The sequence below is a fragment of the Girardinichthys multiradiatus genome, chromosome 18, assembly GCF_021462225.1.
Source record: "Girardinichthys multiradiatus isolate DD_20200921_A chromosome 18, DD_fGirMul_XY1, whole genome shotgun sequence".
Classification (NCBI taxonomy): Eukaryota; Metazoa; Chordata; class Actinopteri; order Cyprinodontiformes; family Goodeidae; genus Girardinichthys; species Girardinichthys multiradiatus.
Genome location: NC_061810.1, coordinates 34,982,470 through 35,000,464, shown reverse-complemented (window position 1 = coordinate 35,000,464; position 17,995 = coordinate 34,982,470). Strand labels below are relative to the sequence as shown.

Sequence of the window (17,995 nt, the reverse complement as noted above, 5' to 3'; positions counted from 1 at the left end):
GACAGCCCAACCTGACAGGGCGGGCAAGGGGGAGTATTAATCACATAAGCAGCCAAGAGGCCCAAGGCAACTTTGGAGGAGCTGCTAAGATTTGCAGCTCAAATAGGAGAGTTTTGGATTTTAGATAAGGGCATCAGAATAATAGGAACTGAATACAAATGCATTCCACCATTCAAGTTTTTATTTGTAAAATATATATATATTTTTTTTGTAAGAAACATGGTGGTGGCGGTGTCATGCTTTGGGAACGATTTTCTTCAACAGGGACAGGAAAGCTGGTCGGAATTGACAGGGTGATGGATGATGGGGCTAAATACAGGGCAGTAGTGGAAGAGAAACTGTTAGAGCAGGGGCGTCCAAAGACGGTCCTCGAGAGCCGGTGTCCTGCATGTTTTAGATGTTTCTTTGCTTTAACAACCCTGATTCAGATGATTGCAGTTCAGCAACAGCCTGGGAATCAGCCTTCACTGGAAATCAGGTGTGCTGAAGCAAAGAAATGTCTAAAACATGCAGGACACCGGCCCTCGAGGACCGACTTTGGACACCACTGTGTTAGAGGCTGCACAAAATGTGAGACAGGAGTCTCAGAAATTCTTCTTCCAACAGGACAGATACACTCAACTCACAGTGAGTGTATCTGTCAGAGCACAAATGCGTAACTAGTTTCTCGGTCTATCATATAAAATACCAGCAAGTTTTTGGTTCTATAGTACTAAAATGTGAAAATATTTTAGGGGAGTAATGGTTTCGTAAAGTATTGTAAATCACATAAGTTTTAACAAGTTTAAAAAACAAGGCAGATTTTAAATTTTCTTGCTCCTAATTGTTTAAATACTGATCCATCTTGCTGTGTGCTGCTCAGATGATAAAGGAGAAGCTGCGTCTGAAACCAGCTTCGGTCGCAGACCTGCGAGGTAAGGTGTCTGAAGGGAAATCGGACAACAACCAGCAGCAGCAGGAGGAAGACGAGAAGGCTCGACTTCTCATCGGGCTCAGCACCACAGACAAAAGCTCCGGCAAGAAGAGCATCTTCAGCCGACGCAAGTGATCCATAGCCTCCTTCTGACAGAGGTCCCTCCAGGACCCCTGAACGTCACTCCAGCTTTTTCAGATCACGAATAAAGAAAGGAGAAGCATTTCCAGTAGTTCCACTTTATCACATGAGCCTTCTGAACTTGTTTCTGAAACATCTCTATGGATATCAGCCATTATGACCAATTGTGTGTTTTTGTTATGTTTATCAGTATGCTGTTATAGCATTTTCTTCCTCATTTCAGACTGTGCAGCTCTGGATATAATAATCACTGTGGTTGTATTGAATGTAGCGAGGCAGACTAATATCTGTGTTAATGCGCCTCCTGCTGGCTCAGGAACACGCTGAAGATCAAAAACTGACCTCGCTAAGCAAACAGAAACCACCACCGGTGCTAACAGCTGTAAAATCGGTTCTTAAAAAGCTAAAACTAGATTTACCAGAGTATGCTTTAACACATATGAAAGCTGATCTGGGCTGCATGACTGTCACTGACATGAAGGCCAGGATATTTTATATTTTACATGCTTGCATCACTCAGCCTGCTGTTTTACTGTAACTTACCTCAGTGCAATTAATGAACAAAAAACATCATGTACCTGATGGTTCTGTCAAAAAAAAAAAAAAAAGCTGCAGCTGATAGTGCATGTTCTGTCATTTTAACACTAAAGCACTTTTCATGCAAAATATTTGATATTTTGTAATCACAGTTTTGAATGAGTCAGATAACTGATTCTGTTATTTGTCTTGAACGTTTCAATTAAAGAGGAACCAAACGGCGACTGTTTTTCTTTTTGCCTCCATCTCCATGAACTCAGTGGCTCCTTGTTTACATCTCCGTTAAAGTGTTAAAAGTCTCTCGGCTCTTTGCGGACTGATTGATCATCGATCTGACGGCTTCAAATGGAGCGGAATCTCCTCGCAAAGTAGGCTGGAAATGCGGCACATTCATCCATGCAGCCGCGGACGCAGCTCCAGCCAAACACGTGGATTTGGGAAACAAAAACACGGAGAAACCCGTTTTCCGGTTGTTTTCTTCTCCGCCTTAACGCTGATTTCTTTGCGAGGAGATTCTCCAGGATGCGATGGGAGGCGAAGTCAGTAAAAACAAGAAGGTGAGTGATTCAGATGCGCGCTTATTGGAGGTGGTCACGTATTTTTACGCAGCGTTGATTTAATGATTTCTTTTGAAACCAGAAGTGAAACAGACGTGTTTTCTTTATGTGTATTCTCGTTATTCAAGTGCAGTTAAATAATCTGAGTTCAATTTTGTTTGCTCGTCAGACGTCAAAAATAGATTATTGATTAGATAAGTGGTTGCTGACCTTATATTAACCTGGATAATCCAGTCCAGGTTAATATAAGTATTATACATTTTAACTGATCTAATGCTGTCTAGTTGTAAAAAAAAAAAAAAAAACATTTCTGTATCAAAACCCAGCTTCAGGACTGAGTTGTTTCATGATTTGTGGGGTATAAACAAATAATAAAACCCAATTAAGTGGTTTTGTTTTGTTTAATTTAATTTAAGTAGGCTCTCAAAAACTCGCTCTGGAAAAGAATGCAATTTTGAAATGGAACATTAGGAACCCTGACAATCATTTCCAGCCACTGATAAAAGTGATTTACTGTTGATTTATTTTTTTATTTTTTATCAGAAAAAGTGTCCTCCAACTCAACGTCGCTTCAGTCAGGGGATCCTATCAAACGTCCGTGTGTCCATCGCTCAAAGACTCGGACATTCTGCTGTATTTTCTCAGCCTGGAGAAGTGGACCAAATGGATGTCCCCAAAGTGCTGCTTCCTCCAGATGACAGAGAAGAGAAGCCAGAGGAAGAGAAAACTCCTCCAGCTCTCATCTCTCTCTTCCTGCCAGAGTTTCCACAACATAAATTTCCATCGGAGGACTGTTTTCAGGTGGGGAGGGGAATTGGTATTCACAGCAAACAAGTTGGTGTAAAGGAAGATAAACTTTACTTTTCTGTTTACAGGTCCTCAGCGTCATTGCTAAAGGCTCGCTTGGACCCATCCTGAAGATCAAGGTTGTCAATCAAGAGAAGATTTGGGCTGTTAAGGTTAGTTAAGCTTTAACTCTAAGGCAAGGCAAAGCAAGTTTACTTGTACAGTACCATTTCTGCACAAGGCATTTCAAAGTGCTTTTTAGGAAACACAAGAAGATGAAAAAAATTACATGAAATACATTAGAACAAAAGTAGTAATATTTAAGCATCACAAAAAAAAAACATTAAAATAGAACTTTAAAAAAAATTGCTTAGATCTGATAAAAATGAACTGATTAAGGAATCTATGGCTTTTATGGAAAAGCTGCAGTACATAAAACATGTTTTCCAAGTTTGAGGAGCATAGAAATGAAATGCTCCTTCACCATGTTTAGTTCTGGTTCTAGGAACACTTAGTAAAGACCTTTCAGATCTATGGGGCCTACATGGTTTGTACCAAATCAGTAACTGAGAAATATATTTAGGTCTAAGACCTTTTAGTCCCCTCCTTGAACCGCCACCTTAACGTGGTGGAGGGGTTTGAGTGCTCAAATGATCCTAGAGGCTATGTTGTCTGGGGCCTAAATGCCCAGGGTCTCCCATGGCAAACAGGCTCTAGGTGACGGGTCAGACAAAGAGTGGTTCAAGAATCCCTCATGAAGAACAAAATATTGAGGCACGTGACGTCGCCCGGTACGGCGGAGCCGGGGTCCCACCCTGGAGCCAGGCCTGGGGTCGGGACTCGCCGGAGAGCACCTGGTGGCTGGGTTGCTCCTCGCGGGACCCGGCCGGGCCAAGCCCGAACGAGAGACACAAGGACATCCCCCAGTGGGCCCACCACCTGCAGGGGGAACCGTGAGGGACCGGTGCAAAGAGGATTGGGTGGCGGACAAAGGTGGAGACCTCAGCGGCCCGATCCCCGGATGCTTAGGCTGGCTCTAGGGACGTGGAATGTCACCTCGCTGGGGGGGAAGGAGCCTGAGCTTGTGCGGGAGGTCGAGAGATATCGACTAGAAATAGTCGGGCTTGCCTCCACGCACAGCGTGGGCTCTGGAACCCATCTCCTTGAGAGGGGTTGGACTCTGTTCTACTCTGGAGTGGCTCACGGGGAGAGGTGGCGGGCTGGTGTGGGTTTGCTTGTTGCCCCCCAGCTCAGCCGTCTCATGTTGGGGTTTACCCCAGTGGATGAGAGGGTCGCATCCCTGCGCCTTCAGGTTGGGGACAGGTCTCTGACTGTCGTCTCAGCCTACGGGCCGAGCGGTAGTGTGGAGTACCCGGCCTTCTTGGTGTCCCTGTCGGGGGTGCTGGATAGTGCCCCTCCCGGGGACTCCATTATTCTGCTGGGGGACTTCAACGCCCACGTGGGAAATGACAGTGACACCTGGAGAGGCGTGATCGGGAGGAATGGCCTCCCTGATCTGAATCTGAGTGGTGTTTTCTTATTGGACTTCTGTGCTAGTCACGGATTGTCCATAATGAACACCATGTTCAAGCATAAGGGTGTTCATCAGCGCACTTGGCACCAGGACACCCTAGGCAGGAGGTCAATGATCGACTTTGTTGTTGTGTCTTCAGACTTCGGCCGCTGTTTTGGACACTCGGGTGAAGAGAGGGGCTGAGCTGTCCACTGATCACCACCTGGTGGTGAGTTGGATCCACTGGAGGAGGAGAAAGACGGACAGACTTGGCAGCCCCAAGCGCATAGTGAGGGTCTGCTGGGAACGCCTGGTGAAGCCCTCGGCCAGGGATGTATTCAACTCCCACCTCCGGGAGAGCTTTGACCAGATCCCGGGGGATGTTGGAGACATAGAGTCCGAGTGGACCATGTTCTCCGCATCTATTGTCGATGCTGCTGCCCGTAGCTGCGGCCGTAAGGTCTGCGGTGCCTGTTGCGGCGGCAATCCCCGAACCCAGTGGTGGACACCGGCAGTAAGGGATGCTGTCAAGCTGAAGGAGTCCTATCGGCTGTGGTTGGCTTGTGGGACTCCTGAGGCGGCTGACGGGCACCGTGAGGCCAAGCGTGCTGTGGCCCGGGCTGTGGCAGAGGCAAAAACCCGGGCCTGGGAGGAGTTCTGTGAGGCCATGGAGAAGGACTCGAAGCAATTCTGGCAAACCGTCCAGTGCCTCAGGAGAGGGAAGCAGTGCTTTGCCAACACTGTTTATAGTGGGGATGGGAGGCTGCTGACTTTGACTGAGGACATTATCGGGCGGTGGAAGGAGTACTTAGAGGATTTCCTCAATCCTGCCATCACGCATTCCCTGGTGGAAATAGAGGCTGGGGACTCGGGGTTGGACTCCTTCATCACCCAGGCTGAATTCACCGAGGTGGTTAAAAAGCTCTGCGGTGGCAAGGCTTCGGGAGTGGATGAGATCTTCCCTGAGTACCTCAAATCTCTGGATGTTGTGAGGCTGTCATGGTTGACATGCCTTTTCAACATTGATTGGCGGTCGGGGACAGTGCCTCTGGACTGGCAGACTGGGATGGTGGTCCCCCTTCATGAGAAGGGTGACCGGAAGGTGTGTTCCAACTACAGGGGGATCACACTCCTCAGCCTCCTTGGTAAGGCCTACGCCAGGGTATTGGAGAGGAGAGTCCGGCAGGAGGAGTCGTGTGGTTTTCGTCCTGCCGTGGAACATTGGACCAGCTCTATACCCTCTACAGGGTACTTGAGGGTTCATGGGAGTTTGCCCAACCGGTTCATATGTGTTTTGTGGACCTGGAGAAGGGATTCGACTGTGTCCCTCATGATGCCCTGTGGGGGGTGCTCCAGGAGTATAGAATCGGGGGCCCTTTATTAGGGGCCATCCGGTCCCTGTACGTGCGGAGCAGGAGTTTGGTCCGTTGAGGTGGCTCGGGTATCTATACCGGATGCCTCCTGGACGCCTTCCTCGGGAGATGTTCCAGGCATGGTCTACCGGGAAGAGGCCCAGGGGACGGCCCAGGACACGCTGGAGGGACTATGTCTCTCGGCTGGCCCGGGAACGCCTTGGGCTCCCCCCGGAGGAGCTGGAGGAGGTGTCTGGGGAGAGGGACGTCTGGGCGTCTCTGCTGAGTCTGCTGCCCCCGCGACCTGGTCCCAGATAAGTGGAAGACGATGAGTACGAGTACGAGTGTTGTTCAGGTCTTTATACTTGAGTGTTGAGTTCTAACTTCACATTTCTGGGACCAAAAACAATGATTTCTGTCTTTTTTGCATTAAGCTGGAGGAAATTCTGACCCATCCATTCATGAATAATATAAACATACTGACTCAATAACTCTAATGGACTATAGTTAAGTGGTGACACAAAAATATAAAGTTGCATGCTTTGAGTATGAATATAGTGTTAGGATTATGAATCTGAGAATATTATTTAATATTTATTAATATTTTATCAAATAATATTTCAGTCTGTTAAGGGTGGTCCTGTGAATACCAGCCCAGTAAGGCGATGGTATTAGGACAAAATAGAAAGGTGTGAGACGAGCTCTGACATTATTGAACAGCATAAACTCTGCACACACATGGAATGAATTCACACAATTTCTTAAAATACAAGAATGTATTAACAAAAATTTGTCAACTTAAAGTCAAACACATTTCAATCAACAAACTCTTTACTATGCTAAAACAATCCAACTAAACTACCAAGCAGAATTAAAGAATGACGAAGATTCATGGGCTATGTACAATATAAACAAGTTGATTAAAGATGATTGAAAGCCATGACCAAAAAGAGTGATGCAACATTACCATGCAATGTTTATGTCTGAGAACCAAGGATCATCTTGAAGAATCTGGAAATTAAGTTAAGTTAGTCTTGGAACCAACTTAGGCAATAATCAGCAAACATTTAGACAACCATTCACAATGTAAGATCATAAAATATTATTTTAATAAAATAATGTTTTAAAGAATGATTTGTATTTACCAGATGACACAAAGTAGTCCCCCACTGTCTGAAAGGGTTTAGCACAGTAGCAGCAATCCCACCCATTTTTCCAGTCTATCAATCAGCTGTGACAAATGCAGCACTGAGATCCAGTAAAACTAAGACAGGAGTTGTTCATGCATTGTTGGTAAATTAATGTCATTTAAAACAATAATCTCTTTAGGTATTTAATTGCTTTAAATAGCTGATACATGTTGTTGCTTAGGTTCTGCCAAAGTCGGAGATCTTAAAGCATGGAGCGCTGGAGCAATCAAAAGAAGAAGTAATAATTCAGGTACGTTTTTTCCCATTTTCCAGGAAAGTAAATGCTGATATAAATTTTGCTAACCTGCTTTAATTAGTATAAATCAGAGAATGTTTTCAATGCACACTGAAACAGTTCTTAATGTTTAATGGATGGACACATAGTTTTGCATTTAATACTGACCTTATTCATTTTAAAAGACAACACAAGGTCAAATGCCACCACCACCTTTAGCTGATAAAGTCTTATTTGTCCACTTCTTGCTGTTAGATTTACCGTTAGTCTATTTGTGTCAACTGTTGCATTGCAGAGGCAGCTCAAACATCCATTTATCCACAGTCTGCAGGACTGCTGGCAGACGCAGCGCCACCTCTTCATTAGTGAGTTAAAACTGTAAAGATTCCTATCACATCCAAATCTTAACCGATCTAACGAAGGTGCAGGGTGGAAACAATTTTCAACAGCTACAGTCACAAAAAGCACATTTATCCTTAGAGTTATCACTAAGATTAACAAAACAAACTGACAGAAAATAGTCAGTAAATAAGAGATCAACAGTTAAGACTCAAAATATTCATGCCATGCATGCAATTGTTCATCTTTTGTAATGTTACAACCACAAAAACTTATGTAGTTTCTTTGGATTTTATGTAACAGACCAACTCATAGTGATGGAAAAAAAATGATACATGGTTTCAAAGGTTTTTACACATAAAAATATGAAAAGTGTAGTCCATGTTTGTATTCAGCCCCCCTTGCTCTGATACAGCCACTTTTCTTAAGAAGCTGCTTGAAACAGAGTAAAGCTGTGAGCAATTTCATCACAGAAGAAGAACCGCTGTGCTATGAAGCAGTCAAGAGGCGCTCTTGAGGAGCTCCAAAGATCCACAGCTCAGATAGGAGTGTTTGTAGATATGACAACTATTAGCCGTGCACTCTACAAATCTGGAAGTGTGGCAAGAAGAAAGCAACTGTTCAGAGACGTTTAGAAGTCTTGTTTGCACTTTTTCACAATCCATATAAACAGCAAGTGTAGAAAAGGGTACTCTGGTCAGATGAGAGCAAAAATAAACTTTTTGGACAACATGGAAAACACACCAACACTGCACAACATTCTGAATACACCCACCATCCCCCATAGTGGTGAGGGCAGCTTCATGCTGTGAGGGATGCTTTGTTCAGCAAGGACAGGGATGCTAGTCAGTGTTGATTGGAAGGTAGATGGAGATAAACACAGGTCAGTCCTGGAAGACAACCTGTTAAAGGAGAGTACAGCCAGAGCTACATTGGAATGGTTTAGATCTAAGCATATTCATGTTTTAGAATGTTCCAGTCAAAGTTCAGGCCTGAATTCAGTTAACAATCTGTGTGATGTTCAAACTCTTCAATAGATCTGACTGAGTTTAAGCTATTTTGCAAAGAATTATGGGAGAAAGCTGCTGACTCTCGATGTTGCAGCAAAACGCGGTTCCACAAAGTTTTGACTTAGGGGGTTGAATAAAACGCTGCAATGTGACAAAATGTGTAAAAAGGTCAAAGGTTATGTTTTGCAGGGATTTGGTTCATGACTTTCTTTTCCTCAGCAACATTAGAGGAAAAATCCCATTCTCCTTTCTAATTTTCTAATTTCACATATTAATTCACCAGCCTATTCTGACCTGATTGAACTCATCAGCGGAGACCTAATAAGTATCTGTGTTATCCCCTGCAGTGTTCGACTACTGCAGCGCTGGAGACTTGTACACGTACTGGTTACTGAAGGGCCAGTTTGATGAGGACGAGGTTCGACTCCTTGCTGCAGAGCTGGGCAGCGCCCTGGGTTTGTGTGTGTGTGTGTGTGTGTGTGTGTGTGTGTGTCTGTGTGTGTGTGGGTCTGTCTGTGAGTTCAACAATATTTATCACATTGACTTCTAACCTTCAGAGATGTGTGAAGCTTACAGAGTGGATCTGGATTTGTTTCACTTTTCCAGGATTCCTACACAACGTGGGAATCATTCATAGAGATGTAAAGGTATAATTTCCTATAAATAATACATACATTTTATTTATGTATGTTTTCTTGGGTCTATTCTGGGTTATCATCATTAAAAAAATATTTCAGATGGAGAACATCCTGTTGAGTGATCAAGGTAAGATTGTCTCTTTTTATTGCTTCAGACAAACCCTAAACACAAGGCAACAAGGGAATAGTAAAGAAGACTTTTGGGTCTAATGCCACAACAGCAAAATGCCCAGTAGAAATGTACAGATATAGAGTGCATTGTTGATCAGTCACCCAGCTAGCCATAAAATCAATGATTACTGGTGGTGTTGTCCTAAAATCCTGGCTAAGAGTTGCTGTGTTTTGTCTTGATTCAGGTCACATCCGTCTGTCTGATTTTGGTCTCTCGCGGCGCCTGAATCGAGGAGGGCGAGCATTTACTGTATGTGGAACCATTCAGTACATGGGTAAAGTCCCCCAAACGGAAGAGAAAATTCTCGCACAAAGTGGTTGTTTTCCAGGTCTTTTTGTTACATGCTGGCTTCTCTTTTAACTCAGTGACTAAACCAAAGCCCTCACATCTGAGTCTTTGCCCCTCTGGATTTAGTTGACCCCATTAGAACACTGATGAATTTGTGGTGTTTTGGCTTCAGGATCTATTAGAATTACCTTAAACTGTTGTTTTTCAGTTTGATTTCTATGTATTATCATAGCATGTACATCTTTAAAAAAATAGAATGTCAAGAAAACGTTGAATGTTTTTATCACTTATTTCAGAAATTGAAACGTATATAAAAATTCATTATACATGGAGTGAAATATTTCAAACTTCATTTCTTGTAATTTTGATGATTATGACTTGCAGATAATAAAAAAGCCAAAATTCACTGTCTCAGAAAATTAGAACATTGGAAAAAAGTGAACTATTGGAATCTCATGGTGCAATATCCCAATCAGTGAATTAACTCAAAACGCCCCAAAACGTCTGAAAAGATTGCCTGAGTCTCTAAATGGTCTCAGTCTGGGTCAGTAGGCTGCTGACTGACAGATGGACAGAAGACTGTCATTGACACCATCCATAAGGAGGGTAAGACACAAAAGGTATACAGCTAAAGAAGCTGGTTGTTCACAGAGTGCTGTTTCCAAGTACTCGTACTCGTCGTCTTCCGCTTATCCGGGACCGGGTCGCGGGGGCAGCAGACTCAGCAGAGACGCCCAGACGTCCCTCTCTCCAGACACCTCCTCCAGTTCCTCCAGGGGGAGCCCAAGGCCAGCCGAGAGACATAGTCCCTCCAGCGTGTCCTGGGCCGTCCCCTGGGCCTCCTCCCGGTGGGACGTGCCTGGAACACCTCCCGAGGAAGGCGTCCAGGAGGCATCCGGTATAGATGCCCGAGCCACCTCTCGATGGTCCTCTCGATGTGGAGGAGCAGCGGCTCTACTCCGAGCCCCTCCCGGATGGCCGAGCTCCTCACCCTATCTCTAAGGGAGTGCCCGGCCACCCTACGGAGGAAGCTCATTTCAGCCGCTTGTATCCGTGATCTCGTTCTTCAGAATCAGAATCAGAATCAGAATCAGAAAAGCTAACAAAAAAACTAACAAACTAGTTGCTCTTTTCAGATGAAAGTAAAGTTTTAATTTAATTTGCAAGTCAAGGTCAAAGAGTCTAAATGAAAAGTTTCCAGTCAGTTGTTGGGACCCAGCCATGGATTTCAACTTTAAACTCCGGTACGAACTCTTCTGGAACTTTCAAAATAAACTGCATTTAACTGACTTCCAGCAACTGAGAAAAGGGGGGTAGCAGCAGACTTCCCATGATGCCACTGTCTGAATAAGAGCACCCCCTCTTCAACAAGCCGATCTCTTCCACACGGCCGTCAAAAGGGACCGGATAGGGGAGACAAGCTCGCTGATGTCTCTTTGCTGGCAAACAGACATAAACTCTTCAACTGGATCCATGAGTGTCATAAGATCACGCGATCATATGCAAAGTTAAGTACGAGTGAATAACTGTTTGTGTACCCAGCATTCATTCATAAAAACGGGAATTAAGGTACACGTCTGGCCTGACTTTCTCTCTCTGAGGCCTGCAGAAGCAAACTGTCCCAGAGAAGTTCCCTACAGAGAAGCGGTCTCCCAGTCTGGAAGCAGAGACCCTATCACCGTGGTAACGGTAACGTGCAGTGTGGTTACCGGACAGATCGGGCCGTCTTTCATCCACAGCTACGGAGGTTAGCTGGAAGCTAACCCTTTGTTCACAGAGCTCTCTTCAAACTTCACCACAGTTCATGAGGTTAAGTGTTTGGGCAGAAAATCATAGAAGTGATTTAGATTGAAATTATTTAAATGTTTTTCATTTTATGAAGTTTGGTTTTGTTTGTGTTGAACTCAGCTGTCTTGGTGCTAGCAGGCTATCTGCAGCGCACGTGCTCAGGTTGTGTTCTTTGTGTGTTTTTAAAGTTAAGACAAACTTTATTAAAGGGTGATTTTAAACAGAAGATTGATCATAACGCGCCGTCCGCGCTTATGCATCTTAACCCTTTTATTGATGGTATTTTTAAGGTGTGTGTTTGAATCTGGTGCTAAGCTATCAGCTTCTGTTAGCTTAACTGCTAACAGCTAAGGACACGTGCTTGCTGCTAAATAATATTTACCCAGAAAGGTCTAGTTTTCAGTCCAGTAAATAATGTGTCCCTAACATCATTTTACTAAATTTGATAACTAAATAACACCATTAAGCCCCATTTCTCCAGAAAGATTTGGCTCTTTCCAAAATATTCCCTTAATATTTCTTCAAATATTATTTTAATAAATAATGGCAGCTAATGAGACACCGTTGCGAAATGGTCATCCAGTAGGTTGGTTTTATTCAGCAGATCATTATTTAAAACATTATTTTATTCAAATAATATTTTATCTGATCTTGCATTGTGAATGGTTGTCTAAACGTTTGCTGATTATTCCCTAAGTTGGTTCCAAGACTAACTTAACTTAATTTCCAGATTCTTCAAGATAATCCTTGGTTCTCAGACATAAACATTGCATGGTAATGTTGCATCATTCTTTTGGTCATGATTTGCAATAATCTTTAATCAACTTGTTTATATTGTACATAGCCCATTAATTTTCCCTATTCTTTAATTCTGCTTAGTAGTTTAGTTGGATTGTTTTAGCATAGTAAAGAGTTTGTTGATTGAAATATGTTTGTCTTTGAGTTGACTTATGTTTGTTAATAAATTATTGTATTTTAAGAAATTGTGTGAATTCATTCCATGTGTGTGCAGAGTTTTTGCTGTTCAATAATGTCAGAGCTAGTCTCACACCTTTCTATTCTGTCCTAATACCATCGCCTTACTGGGCTGGTATTCACAGGATAACCCTTAACAGACCGAAATATTATTTGATAAAATATAATATAAAAAATTAAATATTCTCAGATTCATAATACCAACACAGTGATGATTTGGTGTGCCATGTCATCTGCTGGTGTTGGTCCACTGTGTTATCTGAAGTCAAGTCATCTACCGGGAAACTTTAGAGCACTTCAAGCTTCCTTCTGCTGACAAGCTTTATACCGATGTTGGTTTCCTTTTCCACCAGGAGTTGGTACCTGCCAATAGCTGGTTCAATGACCATGGTATTACTGTGTCTGCAAAATGCCCTGACCTGAACCCGAAAGAGAATCTATAAAGTAATGGCAAGAGGAAGATGAGATTCACCAGACCCAACAATGAAGATGACATGAAGGCCGCTCTCAAAACAACCTGGGCTTGCATTACACCTCAGCAGAACCACAAGATGAGCGCCTCCATTTCATGCCGCATTGATGCAGTAATTAATGCAAAAGGAGCCCTAACCAAGTACTGATGGAATAGAAATGAGCCTACTTTAAAAAAATCCTGACATTCATTTTTAAAATATGTAATATCCTTATTGTCTGAGACATTTAAATATTGAAATATTTCACAATATGTGTAAGGAATATATATGCTTCACTCAAAAATATTGAACTTTTTCACATTTTTTGAGATGCAGCTTTGCATTTTGTAACAGCTCCTGAAGTTTTAAGTGGGGGTCCGTACAGCCATGCTGCAGACTGGTGGTCTCTTGGGGTTTTGTTGTTCTCACTGGTTGCAGGAGAGGTAACGTTTTCAGATTTATTCACAATAACTGCTTCTGCTGGTCGTTTTGTTTTGCCTATCTGTGTTTCTCCATTTGCAGTTTCCAGTGGCTGCAGAGTCAAACCACATTAGCATGTTAAAGAAGGTCAGAGATTGCCCTTATGTTCCAGCAAAGACCTTCAGCTCTGATCTGATCCTACTGCTCGGTGAGGTCAGTCAGCTCCAATAACATCCTAAGTTCGCCTGTGGGCTGGACATGTCCACATATGAATCTCTTCCTCTCTTCACTGCTTCAGCTTTTATGCAAGACTCCAGCGAGCCGCCTTCATAATCTGCAGCGTTTTAGGATGCAGGCCTTCTTCAGAGGCACAACGTTCGACTCTTACCTCCTCCAGAAAACACCAGTCAAATTCATCCTCAAGCTCCGAAGTCATCCTGATTGGGTGGAAAAATCCAGGAGAGGATCCTCAACGGACTGGTTTGATAACTTTGACTTTGATAACATCTTCAGCTCTTCTTCAAATCTCACTGAACTGCTACCCATTTCCCCCAGTGAGGAGGTGGATTTGACTGCAGAGCAGGACTAGAAAGTATAAAACTGTACAGTTTCTGGATTTGAAAACGGTCACAGTGCATGTGAGGGAGATCTTCATCTTTTAACAGGTTTTACCATTTGCCGTTTCCTCTGTAAAAATACATATTTAACTATTGGGCTCATGTTTATTGCATTTTGTACCTCAAGGTTGGCTTTTCGTTGAAGTTTAAATCTTTGAAAATATTTTAGCATTTTATTGACAGATTAAAACATTTAAAAAGAAAGACTTGAGTTGGAACTGAAGAGACTAATAATTTACAGAATATTTTGCTTTGAACTGTGTTTAATGCTGAATAATTAAAAGAACAAATGTATCCCACCCATTGTTGGGTGACAGAAATGCTGAAAAGGTCACAATGAGAAACAGGGCCAAAACGACCTAACGTTCTATGTGAAAAAGTAAATGGACCCTAAACCTAACTGGTCGCGTCTGCCTTGGTGGCAACGACTGCTGCCAAGTGATTTGCATTAACTGGTCCACTTTTCTTTGCAGGATTGTTTTAATTCAGGTCATATTGTAAGGTTTTGTAGCATGAGCAGCCTGTTTAAGGTCAGGCCACAGCATGGATTTAAATCCAGAGTTTGACTAGGCCACTCCAGAGCAATCTTTTATTTAGTTTTTAGCCATCCAGATGTAGACTTGCTGGTGTGCTTTGGCTTATTGTCTTGCTGCATAACCCAAGTGTGCTTGAGCTGAAGGTCACAGATTGATGGCTGGACCTCCTTAAGGATTTTATGCCAAAGAACAGAATTCATGGTTCTATCACTTACAGCAAGTTATCCAAGTCTGTCCCAGATCATCATGTTTGACAGTAGGTATTATGTTATTTTCTGAAATGATGTTAGTTTTAGGTCAGATGTAACAGGACGTACACCTTTAAAAAAGTTCCACTTTCCACTCTCATCAGTCCACAGAATATTTTCCCCATGCATCGTCAGGGTTTTTTGTGAACTGAGACTTGCCTTTGGGTTCTATTTGTTCTGCAGTGGTTTTCACATTAGAACTCACCCATGGATCACATTGTTACCCAGTCTCTCTTACTGAGAGACTGGGTAACAGTCTCTCAGTAATCTTGAGTGCAGACCTCAACTGAGGAAAGTGAGGGCTGCAGTTCATTGAATGTCGTTCTGGGTTTATTTATGACCTCCTGGATGAATTGTTGATGTGTTCCTGGCAAGTCGGCCACTCCTGGGAGGGTTTGCCACTGTTGAGTTTTTTTTTTTTTTCCATTTGTGGATAATGGCTCTTACTGTGGTTCATTGGATGTTTGGTGTCCAACTTTCAGCCTCTGCTCGACCTATTTAAAAGATCCCTCCAAAACCCATTTAGGACATCCATAATAAGATAGAAAATTGAGCACCAGATAAAGTATCATCATTAAACATCTTTAATTAGCTAACGGGAAAAAAAACCTAGGGTCCCAGGGGAGCCAGCTGAGTATAATTGCTGTACTTCGGTGGGCTGTGTGCCTATTTTAAAACCACATCTACTGAATGGGAGCGTGTCGGCTCCTTCCTGACATTGAATTCCCTCTCAGGCCCTTGTCTTAGACAGGTCCACCAAGTCTGTGTTGTGGCTCTGTGGGTGGCACGCAGTCCAGTGACCCACATCTGCTTTCACAGGCACACTGACCCAAAATAGAGACGAGAGGAGTCCCCCTGAAAAGACAGATGAGTCTTCTCACCTAGGGGCTGGTAAACATCATAATTACATAACTGAGCACACAACTGAAGCAGTTCTATTAACAAAAGTGAGTAAATAAACAGTTCAAACTCGGGGACTAGAAATCTCTGCTTAAATATAATCTTTAAAAAATCTGGCTTGAGTTCCTATGATACAATAGTTTTTAAGCCCCCTATAATGGTATACTTTACTTGATTTAAGCTTCTATGACTTATAATTAGTAACTCACTTTTTGGTTCCTGGGGGTATAAATATGACACTGCAGTGGTCCATTTGAGTTTACCACCGGCTATCAGGCTGAGTGATGCCAGAAAAACACGTTTAAGGCCCTACAATGACAAACTTAAATGTGCACAGTTTGCTTCACTCTACTGAGATTTCAGCTGAAATTTGCTTAGATGAGTCTAAGATTGAGCTTTTCTACAACAAACACTTTAGGTGAGTTTGGAATAAAACTAGAGATAAATATGCTTCTAATGTCCACGGTTAGGTATGGCGGATGACCGGTCATACTGTAAGCCTGTTTCTGGCGCAGAGGTCCTGGGAATCTTTTTAAGGTTTATGGCATCATAAACTCCTTGAAATACCAGGACAGTTGAATAAAAACCAGGTGGACCTTTTCTAATAAGCTGTAAATAGGCCATCGCTAGGTCTTTCAGTAGGATAATTCTCCAAAACATACTATGTGGCCAATAAAGACAGAAATGGTCAACCACATTCAAAATAAGTAAAATAATTAAAGCCACATAAACTTATTTATCATGAGTGACCAAAACCTAGAATTAACCACTATTTTTTCATTTCCGTGTACATTCAGTCTCATTTTTAACAGTTTAAACCTCACAATCAAAGTGAGAGGATGTATAGCTCTGAGTGTGAAACCCCCTGAGACTTTGAGGGTGTGAGTACCAAACTGTCTGGAGACCAGAAAAGTTCCTTTGGGCACTTTTTTACTAATTACGCTAAAAATAAAACACCTCAGGAGAGAGATGAAATGCTAAAATTAAAGCTGCAATAGGGACAGAGATTATGGTAGAATATATTATGTAAGTTTTGTGATGTAGCCTGAATCTAACTGGCCTCTGTAACAGCAATGCAGATACAGTTATAAAACCATATATTAAGAGCTAAAGAAGGATTCCTCTCATTAAAAGCTGTATGTGAGCTTTAAATTTAATTGTGCTTTTGCAATTTCCTTTTAGAAATGCAAAAATTGTTTCACTTGCATAAAAAGCAGTCAGACGTGAATCTGAAAACGTGGCAAAATTTAAATAGAACAATGATTCATCAAAATGTCTAATTTATGTAGGACAGAGGTGGGTGTACAAACCCCGCCCAGGGGTGTCAGCTTTTAAGGTGTGACACAGTTTGAGTTGGATACAAACTGGAGCTGACAGAGACTCTGTCACTGCCCATAACATCATCAGAGAAGGTAAGATGCTTTGTTTCTTCTTTCTCTTGATACTTTAATATTATTTTACCTGCTGTGTTTGCTGTCTGGCAAACGATTTTACTAGAGAACGTTTTTAAACCTTTATTCCAGCTTTTAAAATCACAAGATTTTAGTAGAAAACTAACATTTACGTTCATGGCCTTTATACATCTTTTGAGTCCATTTTTAAATATGGATGGTAGCTAAGTCTAAAATAAAACGTAACAAAAGATTAAACTAGTTTTTGTTCATCTTTGTGTTTCAAAAAAAAAAAGAAAAAAACCCAAGGTAATAATATTAGCCTTTACAAATAAATTGTCACAGATTGTCACATTTTATTGGACTTAATTTATTCATTTTTACTATTAATATTAAGAGCTATTTTGCACAATGGGTTCTGCATATAAATAAAGATAGTGTAGCATGCTGGCATAGCTCCTGGCTGACGGATTTAAATAAAAATTGTAAAAGAAACAAAAAAACAAATAGCAGTAGTAAAAAATAATGACTTTCTTAAAAATGTCTAAGCATTATTTATACACTTCTCAATAATTAATCAAGCTAGATACACAGGTAAATAGCAAAATGTTTAAATAACTTAATTATTAAATATAAAGTTCCATTTATTTATTTATTAATTCATTTATTGTGATTAAGATAAAAGGAATGTGCATAAAGACCACGGATAACAAAGATAATCACTAATAAAATGTATGTTAATAAGTCAGTTGTAGTTGAAGTCTGATCATTTGCTGGTTTAATTTTTTTGTGTTTGTTGCAAGTGAAGCATCCAAATTTTGTACCTGGAACCCTGAAAAATAAACTAAGCAAAAAAAAAAAAAAAAAAAACATCAAACTTTATGGATACAATTTAAGATAATAAGAAATACTCAAGCAAAAAAAATTCATATTTTTTTTACTTGTATATTCCAACTTACTGTTCTTTGCATATACCATGGCTGCTGCCCTTTTCCTC

At 41.8% G+C, this 17,995-nt stretch overlaps 2 protein-coding genes across 6 annotated transcripts in view; both read left to right on the top strand.

Moving 5' to 3' along the window:
* LOC124883992 (protein KIAA0100-like) overlaps positions 1-1,815 on the top strand; it is a 28,710-nt gene extending 26,895 nt beyond the window's left edge. For all 5 annotated transcript variants that reach the window (XM_047391545.1, XM_047391544.1, XM_047391547.1 and 2 more), the window contains one exon: positions 863-1,815. In XM_047391545.1, the coding sequence (XP_047247501.1) occupies positions 863-1,048 (186 nt within the window). In that variant the 3' untranslated portion in view covers positions 1,049-1,815. The remainder of the gene's footprint in view (positions 1-862) is intronic.
* A 133-nt stretch (positions 1,816-1,948) lies between these two features.
* rskra (ribosomal protein S6 kinase related a) lies at positions 1,949-14,081 on the top strand. Its single transcript, XM_047391549.1, has 12 exons — positions 1,949-2,148; positions 2,692-2,949; positions 3,024-3,107; positions 7,171-7,239; positions 7,520-7,589; positions 8,921-9,028; positions 9,180-9,220; positions 9,311-9,338; positions 9,568-9,657; positions 13,241-13,329; positions 13,409-13,519; positions 13,605-14,081. The coding sequence occupies exons 1-12, from the start codon at positions 2,119-2,121 to the stop codon at positions 13,893-13,895; spliced, it is 1,269 nt and encodes a 422-aa protein (XP_047247505.1). The 5' UTR covers positions 1,949-2,118; the 3' UTR covers positions 13,896-14,081.
* The last annotated feature ends 3,914 nt before the right edge of the window (positions 14,082-17,995 follow it).